Consider the following 8,708-nt stretch of genomic DNA (forward strand, 5'->3'; position numbering starts at 1 on the left):
CAGTGTGTGAGGACATCTGTGCTGCATTAAACAACAGAAATCTTCCTCCATCTAAAAAAATCCTGTACTTTTGCTAAACTAAGCAAAAAACACAAAAACTAGTTTTCATATAAACAAAAACTTCAGTCACGATTAAGTGGTCAGAACAAGGACAACTTCAAAAAAAAAAAATTACATGTTCATCTTTTATCAAATCAAAATGCATCACAGGTTTGGTAAAAGTGGGAGGGAGGTCATATTTTTCATTTCAGCCAATCACTGACTTTACTTTGTAAACTGTGATGATCTTGTGACTAAACCCTCCACTCAGGTAGGAAGACATCAGCAGTGCAAGAGAAGGGTGCTGTACCACAATGATCGGACGACTGGCTGCTTTGATTCTTCTTTGCACAGGGTGTAAGTGCACGACTTGTCTGACGAAATACCACTGCAAACTGTTTTTTGTACTATGTTTAAACATATCCACGTATCTCAGGCCAGGCCGTGTAATAATCTTTTTATGTCAGATGTTTTATTTTGTCTTCTCATGTTGTAACTTTGTTCTTGTTTGTCTCTTTTCTTCAGCTCTGACTCAAACTGCAGAGGTTCCTCACCTGATCTCTTTGACTGTGGTTGAAGTTGGTGATAATGTTACTTTTCAATGTCCAGTCTCTAAAAAAGGAGGCAGATTGCACTGGTATAAGCAGCCTCTTGGACATATGTTCCAAAAAGTTGCTGATTTAATCAGTGGCAAAATAACAATTAGTCAGAAATTTTCACGTTTCACAGTAAAAAAAGAGGAGGCTCAGTCTCTTCTTACCATCAGAAATATCAGCAAAGAAGATGAAGCAACATACTTCTGTCATAGTGGAATTAGATATATACAGACTTTCAGCAATGGCACATTCTTGGCTGTGAACGGTAAAATATCCTGCACTTTCAAGGTTGAATGAAACAGTTTAGATAGTGAAATATTTTTGATGCCTTTTTATTGAATCACACAGATCATAATCAGCAGAAACATGTCTATGTCCAACAAAGTCCGGAGACAGCATCAGTCCAGCTGGGAGCCTCGATGATTCTCCAGTGTTCACGTTTCTCCACGAGCAAAGGAAACAGAGTCCAGTGTCCAGGTGAACACAGTGTGCACTGGTTCAGAGCTGGATCAGGAGGATTTCATCCAGGCATCATTTACACTCACAGCAGCAGGAGAGATGAACAAGAGGAAAGAAGCTGTGTCTACAGTTTGTCCAAAACTATACACAACTCCTCTGATGCTGGGACTTACTACTGTGCTGTGGTCACATGTGGACAGATCCTGTTTGGTGAAGGAACTAAAGTGGAGACAAGTAGGTGTTTATAGTTTTATTTGAATCATAAATGATTTTTGCATGAATTATATTAGCTATTAAAATGTAAATGTAAATAAATATCAACAACATAAGCCTGTTGGTTTCAGGAGGGTAATTAGATTTAATATTTTTTACATTGAGACTTTTTTTCACCATTTGTTGTGCAAAAACATTAAAAGGGAACTTGATAATTCATAATAATTACAACATGCTTTTTTTCCCCCTAGAAACCTGTGTGTGCCATTTCAAGCTACATTCATAAATCACACAGCATTAACTATTATCTGTAAAGTTTTTAGCCCAGAACTCAAATAAAACAACAAAGGATATTTTTGACTAAGCATCCTATTGTACATTTCTAAATGCCACTGTGTGGTGTTCAGAAAACAAATGATCACTCCCAAAAGTTGATATTTGAATAATACTTTATGTCTCTGGAAATGTTTTTCAGATTCAGGATCAGAACTGAGCCCAGTTGTTCTTGTTCTTGGAGGAGTGTTGGCCTGCTGTGGGACTGTGATTGGCTTCTTAATTTTCTACGTAAGACAAAGGAATGTTTGCAAACATTGTCAAGGTACATTCACCATATTCACCTTCTCATTTCAGTCAGGCTTTTAAGACACTACTTTAAGTCTGAATGTATGAAATCACTTTCCTGTTAAAGCAGAACATGTGGGCTTTTGTTTATTTGGTTTTCCAAACTAGCTTGTAACGTACATATGTTAGGCCTATAACACAACACTCCAATAAATGGTGTGGAAAACAAAATAAAAAATCAATAAAAGTCATTATTAGCTTGATAGCTTAAGTGGAGTTAACCAGTGGGTCATTCGAGGCCTGAAGCTGCATCCAGTATATTACAGGTTTTAATGTGTGTATTTATTTCACAATAAAGCAAAAAACAAAAATTTGTCCATTGTTCATTCGTTCTTGTTACTCTAATGAAAAGTTGACAAAAGAAGAAAGAATTTAATTAAAAATAACTACATTACAGAGACAGTCCATATATATTGTATCCTGTCCCTTGATTTAGATTGGGAACTATGTAATCCACCTTGCCTGTAAGGTTAGTGATGATTGAGACTGTCGGAGTGACATGGTGTAAGGCAGTAGGCAGGTCATGTATGATGGTTGTGATCGGTGCTCAGTTGTCCTACTGTTGAGCCAGACATTAAAGTGGTTCAGGTTACCCAGATGAGACTGTCCCTGTGTCATTGCTCTACCTACAACCTCAAAGTAGGTTCATTGAGTAAGAAATAGGTTTATAATTAATGCTAACCAGCGTTACACTATGACAGCAGTGATCATATTACTCATGTTCACACACATAGTGAAAGCTTTGTTTTATTTTAACAGGAGCAATGAATCTTTCCCATCGTGGACACAACGAGTCAACTGTGCATCAATCAAATGATCTGGTAAATATGCTTCTGGTGTAATGTGTCTAGTGAAGTAGGGGTGGGTGGATCAAAAATGTTCTGTCTGCTCTTGCCCATTTTATTAAGCCCATCAGATAATCTGAATAGAACACACATAACATTATACTCATGACTCATAACAAGAAAAATACAGTTATATAATGTCTTATACAATATGATTAAGTTTAATGGGCATGAAGTTCAGTACAAATGTGATATGATGATGTTAATTCAGTGTAAAGCAATCCTGCCACTTATTTTCTAACTTTACACTCTAGACCAGGGCCTGCGTTCACAAAGCGTTTTATCTGACCACCAAGTCACACTAAAAGTTTCTACCTGAAAGTTTTCTCCTAAATTCTATTCACAAAGCTGCTGAGACAAACTTTTACTTAGAAAAAGTAAAAACTCAGCAACGAGTGAGACTCTGTTGCTATGACTGACGTCAACTCTCATGGATGAGCTCGCTTGCAAGAACCACAGCCCCCACCTGTTTTAATGTAGCTGTGGTCCTGGCTGTGGGTTGAGGTAGGGTGTGATATCCACTGTCCCTCACCAAGTGACATCCAGCTGGAATATGATGCTTTTCAAACAGCTGCCTCAGGCCACTCTCCATTAAGATCCAGGAACCGTGTGTAGATCCTGGCCACTTTGCAACAATGTCTAGATTTGTATAGGTAACATCGAATTCAATCCGTGTGTAAATAGTTTGATTTTTACATTTTTTTTCTTTTGTCTGTAGTTGGCGAAGATCTGAAGGAAATCATGTCAATTGCCCTTTGATGTGGAGTTTACAGAGCTCATTTATTGTTTGGTGATCAGATTACAGACAGATGAGAGATCTTCAAGTTGTCAGAAATACAAAGTTGCATTTTCCCTGTTGTCAGGTAGCACAGCCTTGCAAAACACTTGGATTTTGGTTGATTGGCGATTGAGTCTGTATCTTTTCAGTGTTTCAGCATCATTTAAGGTTTCCAAAACACTACAATTCTGTGTGACTTGGTCTTAGTGAGTTTGGAGTCCTCTTGACTACTTCTAACTTCTACCAGACTTAGGTGCTACTTTTGGCACTAAGTGGCTTTGTGAATTAGTCTTAATCAAGGAAATTAGAAAAAAAAAGTCATAACTAAGTCGTGACTGACACGCCCATTAGGAGTTAGGATCTACAGGTTAGGATCTACTTTTAACCTTAAGATGCTTTGTGAATACAGACCCAGATCTCTAACTAGTCTTGATGTTATGGCTCTGATCTCTGAATTAACACAAGCATTATTATATTTTAGCAGGAAGGTGAAGGAACAGCAGTGAACTATGCAGCACTGGATTTCTCTGCAAGAAGAGTGAAAAGAGGAAAGAAGAAGACAGATCCACCAAAAGAGTGTGTGTACTCTGTTGTTAGAGCAGATTACCACAACCAGCAACACCCCTCTCTATAGGCAGAGCAGGGCCTGAGCACCACACACAAGTTCTCACCTTAGGTTATGTTGGGTGGGTGTGGGGTGGAATGTGGGGTTGGGGGATTCATATACCAACTTATCTGAGGACCTCTGTTTGTTTTTATTGTTGTGTTGTTTTTAAGTTTCTGGAGACTGATTAATTATGTCTTCATTCATTTATTGAAAAGATCTGCACTGAAGGATACTGAAGAATCCATGTTGAAAAGAACTTTGTTTTAAAAGATATTCATGTGAAAAAAATGCAACATGCTTTCAGAAAACCACCGAGCAATCAATCCTGTTAAGTCCCTCTGAAGCTGTCAAAGTTTAAAACTTGGTAAAGACTGTTTTGTATTGTTGAAGTGTGGCGTGGATTTCAGTGATTCTGACGTCTGTTTGTAAATCTCAAGAATAACCAACACTTCTTTCCCACAATGACAGATCGTAGCAGGAGCAAACAATTTTTTTATTGACGTAGTTTAATATAGTTTCAAATCACATTCACAAATAGTTGAAATGGTCACACAACAAAAACAATCAGATACTGTCGGCCACTGAACAACAGTATAGTTTGATGTCCTCTAAGAGTTTCCTGAGTGATACAAAACTGGGTTAAAAATCGAAGACCCAAAACATATTCAGGGAATTCAAAAAAGCTTATAGATGCTGAAAAAATTTTTAAAAAATTGATCACATTATTACTTTTTAGTATCAAATATGTCCCCTCCATACAGGAATACTAATCCACTCTGTGATAGCACAGTGATACAGTCCCTCATCTTCTTGAGTCGTCCTCACTATGGTCAGGTTGATAAAATTCTTATCATCATATACCTTCAGTCTGGATTCAGAAAACTCTGGTGCATACTCAGGTTTTGCAAATTTCTGCTATGTCACAATTCATTTCAGAGTATCCCCGGCACTTTGCTTGTACCAGCTGAGTTGTCTGCTGCTGATCCCAACATGAAGCAAAGTACATGTGAAGGTCACAGGTTCCCCAAGCTGAACTGTGATCACTGGAACCAGTGAGTCTGAATCAAAAGAAAACATTCAATAAAAAATTGCATACAATGTGGAAAAGTTATGATGCGAGATGATGCAGCTGGTGAGATGATCGTGAGGTCAGACCACCAAAGCATCTGATTGGTTATAACAGAATATAGATTCAAAGCTGCTTCCTGTCTCACTGGTCAAGAAGTGTTCACTTCGTTGAAACTGTCATTTTTCATTTCATCACACATTCCTTTTTTGCATGTGTGTTTGTTTTGGGGTCAATTGCTTTTGATGAACTCTGTTCTTGATCACTCTTTTGTTTGTGTGAGATAGTAACAGTTGTCATTGTGGCTCTTATCGCTTCACATCTGTATTAAAAAGAAAATAAAAAAACAAGACTAATGCCAGTTTAAGAGTAAATGGTCATGAACAAATAGTTTGCATTAGGCAAAATGAAGAACAACAACATCATTCTGCTAAGCAGCTAATTTGGATGCTGAATGTGAATGTGAATAATCACAACATAAATGTCCCAACCTTGTATCCCCACCCACCCTAATAATTTCTGGGTTAAGGGTTAGAGAGAATAGAGTTTAAAAAAAACTAGAGGAATACAGAAATGTACCTTTTGCCATTTCTCCTCTATAATAAATTTGTTGTTGTCATAATTGACAGATCCTAACAATAGCAGAGTCCCATTGGACAATGCTAACACTGTAACTGTGAATGTTTACCACTGTAACTGTTCAGCATTTTAGCACGCTAATGTTTTCTAACTAGCACTAAACACAATGTGTAGTTTGGCTGTAGTTTGGCTGTAGTTTGGCTGTAGTTACAGTAGTTTGGCAGGTATTTAATCATAAATCAGTGTATTGGACCAATTGAAAGTTTGATTTGATGATGCCACTGGAAAAATCAGAGGATCACCAGTGTTATTACAGAGCTGTCCACGCCTGCTCCACAGGCCTTTGGGAGCAGTGGGACATTTCCTGGTGGTCTGGGTCATTTTGACCTGCTATGAACAGTCAACCTTCCAGTGATAATAGAGCAAGCAGGAAAGAGATGACAGGCCTCAGACATCAGACACCACTCTCTCACTCTCACCACAGTGTAAAGATTACGTCCATATGTCTCTTGGCAACGCACATACCAACTGACCTACCTGCTTCTAGATTAATATGTGCTTTATTTATGCAATTATCAGTCTGACTGTAAACCGAGGTCAGACAATCAATGACTGCACAAAATGCAAGTTTTCTCATTCTGGAAATGTGCAGTGAGATAGAGAGACGTTCAGGAACAGGGAAAAATTAATGCACTGAAAGTCCATTTGATTAATTTGCCAATCCTCTGTCCAAGGATTTTGACTTCATTTATTCCCAGTGTATTCCACTCTAAAGATAGAAGATGACTGATATAAAGTGAAGTAACTCATTATTTGTACTGCTCAGTATGTTTTACATTTGCAACCTTCAGCCAACAACTGTATTTGTCAAACAGGGGCTTCTGTGCATTGCTGATAGGAGCATCTCCTAACCAAGTACACATATGGTGTTACTCACAAGTCTTCTACCTTGTGCTAACTGGCACCACTGGAGTTGATGTGGCAAGTGAATCACTTCCTCACTGAATCATATTGCAGTAATCAAACAAACACATAAACAGATGAAACTAGTGAGGACAGGAGATATAGATGAATTGGAGTAACTGGTGAACCCTGTTGGTGGGTCAGAGACGAGGCCTTGAGGAAAGTATTGCGTCCTCACTATGGAAATATTTGAAGTATGTAACCATAACACCTCAAGGGTACAAGGATGCTCTCCTAAGGTATGAAACCATAATTACAGCTGAAGTTTTTCTCAGGAATTTTGAGCAGATGTTGGATATCCTAACAGCATAGAGCCTGGCAATGGGAACAGAGGATAATGTCAGGGGATCATCAAATAACTTACCAGCTTACATCTTCAGGAGACCACGAATGTCTGTACAAACTTGAATGCCAAACATTTGTCAGGATATTTCATTCTGGGCCAAAAGTGGTGGACAAGCAAATTGCATACAGTCCCCATGAGGCTTTTAGTCTACATTTGATTTTTTTTTGTTTTACCCCTAAATGCATATTTTTTATTTGCAGAGTGGCATGCATTTGTTTTTCTTTTCCAGGAAAAAAATGTTGCACTGTGAAGTGTTGATGGCAATGAAAAGCTACTGGGATTTTTGTGTTAACAGATCAGTGTCTTTTTTGTAAATGCAAAAAGGTGAGAGCAAGCAATAACAAACAAGCAAACAAATGTAAAACTGTTATGCCCTTCGAACATGAGTTACTGTAAAATGCTATAGTTGTTTCTATTGTGTTATACTCTAAACATGATATTCAACACTTTCTTACTCCAGCTGCTTCCTGAAGTGATTGAAACTAAGTCTTTTCAAAATAATCACATACTGTATATGTACATACACATTACTATTAAGAAAACAGACACTGCATTTTAGATGTTGGTTTATTAACAAATGAAACATCACAAGTTTACACATGTTGATTATCTTTAGTACAGGTTTTGCACTGAGAAAGAACTGAAAGTCTTGGCAGGAAATTAACACCCATAAAACAGAATAAGAGATAAAAGAGACAACAGAAACTATTCTCATGGCTTTCTCAAGACTTTGAAAATCTTTGAAAACACCATAATAAAATGGACACAAAATTATAGGGAGGACATGCACATAAGTATTAAATGTTCTTATAATGTTGTGTCATAAACAAAACACAAAAAATATTATTCAATGTTTTCAAACAGTTTGTCCAAAATATCTAGAAATAATGTCAAAATTATGCATGATGCTCATTTAAACACAGTTTATCCAAAGTATAATATTATGTGAACAACTGCAAAGGTGAAATGCAAGCACAAGTGCTGCCACATTGGTGTATTTCTGACATTCTGTGCCACACATTTTTTTTTAACCATCATAAAGCCAGTGTTTGTTAATCAATTACAAAAGCCCTGACATCAGTGTAGCTCATCTCCTCTGTTTCTTTCTTTCTTGCTGCTTTGCCAGGTTTTCTCCTGGTAAAATTTACTGAAGAATAACTGAGAGACTCCTCATTTCTCTGAGGAAATAAAGTGCAAAATTTAAAAGAGGTACATAAAACAAAAAAAAGAAAAACCGATAAAGTTTTTTAGCGACATCTGTATATTCCTTACCTGCTGACTTTGCTGATTACCACTGGCTGCTGCAGCATTTGTTTGCAGATTGACACGAGCTACATTGATAAAAATAAGTTATAGTATTTATTTTTTGCAAAGTTTGCTTATACATGGGACAAATCGAATGATCAAATCAATCAAATGATTAATAGTTTGATATACGAGTGACTTTTCTTACCGTTGCAACAATCACAAGATTTTTTAATAATGGCACAAGCAAGGACGACTATAACAATCAGACTTATAGCCAAAGCAGCAAACAACAGAGGGACCATTGCATCATTCTCTTGTGAGTCACACGTGCTGACAACTGAAATATTG

The 8,708-nt window shown here is 37.3% G+C and overlaps 1 protein-coding gene and 1 long non-coding RNA gene across 3 annotated transcripts; one reads left to right on the plus strand and one right to left on the minus strand.

The window, feature by feature from the left end:
• Window positions 1–291: 291 nt before the first annotated feature.
• LOC139606053 (uncharacterized) lies at window positions 292–6,314 on the plus strand. 2 transcript variants are annotated; one of them, XM_071458026.1, is made up of 6 exons: window positions 292–396; window positions 565–900; window positions 984–1,328; window positions 1,783–1,905; window positions 2,688–2,749; window positions 4,036–6,314. In XM_071458026.1, the coding sequence occupies exons 1-6, from the start codon at window positions 354–356 to the stop codon at window positions 4,183–4,185; spliced, it is 1,059 nt and encodes a 352-aa protein (XP_071314127.1). In that variant the 5' UTR covers window positions 292–353; the 3' UTR covers window positions 4,186–6,314. The 2 variants fall into 2 exon arrangements, with proteins under 2 accessions (XP_071314127.1, XP_071314126.1); XM_071458025.1 differs by having other exon boundaries at window positions 4,033–4,257.
• An 885-nt stretch (window positions 6,315–7,199) lies between these two features.
• Window positions 7,200–8,708, minus strand: LOC139606054 (uncharacterized). The gene is made up of 3 exons (XR_011684540.1): window positions 8,566–8,708; window positions 8,385–8,443; window positions 7,200–8,290 (listed from the first exon to the last, which is right to left on the minus strand). It is a non-coding gene; the product is annotated as an uncharacterized lncRNA (long non-coding RNA).

Source organism: Trachinotus anak, unplaced genomic scaffold, assembly GCF_046630095.1.
Source record: "Trachinotus anak isolate AG129_WGS33_773 ecotype Australia unplaced genomic scaffold, CSIRO_AGI_Tana_v1 ptg000021l, whole genome shotgun sequence".
In the NCBI taxonomy this organism is placed as follows: Eukaryota; Metazoa; Chordata; class Actinopteri; order Carangiformes; family Carangidae; genus Trachinotus; species Trachinotus anak.

What these genes read in the sequence shown, in the direction of transcription:
- LOC139606053 (XM_071458025.1), top strand. Translation starts at nt 354, where the DNA reads ATGATCGGACGACTGGCTGCTTTGATTCTTCTTTGCACAGGGT. An exon ending in CACATTCTTGGCTGTGAACG is followed by an intron (nt 901 to 983) that starts GTAAAATATCCT and finishes TGAATCACACAG; the next exon opens with ATCATAATCAGCAGAAACAT. An exon ending in TGCATCAATCAAATGATCTG is followed by an intron (nt 2,750 to 4,032) that starts GTAAATATGCTT and finishes ATTATATTTTAG; the next exon opens with CAGGAAGGTGAAGGAACAGC.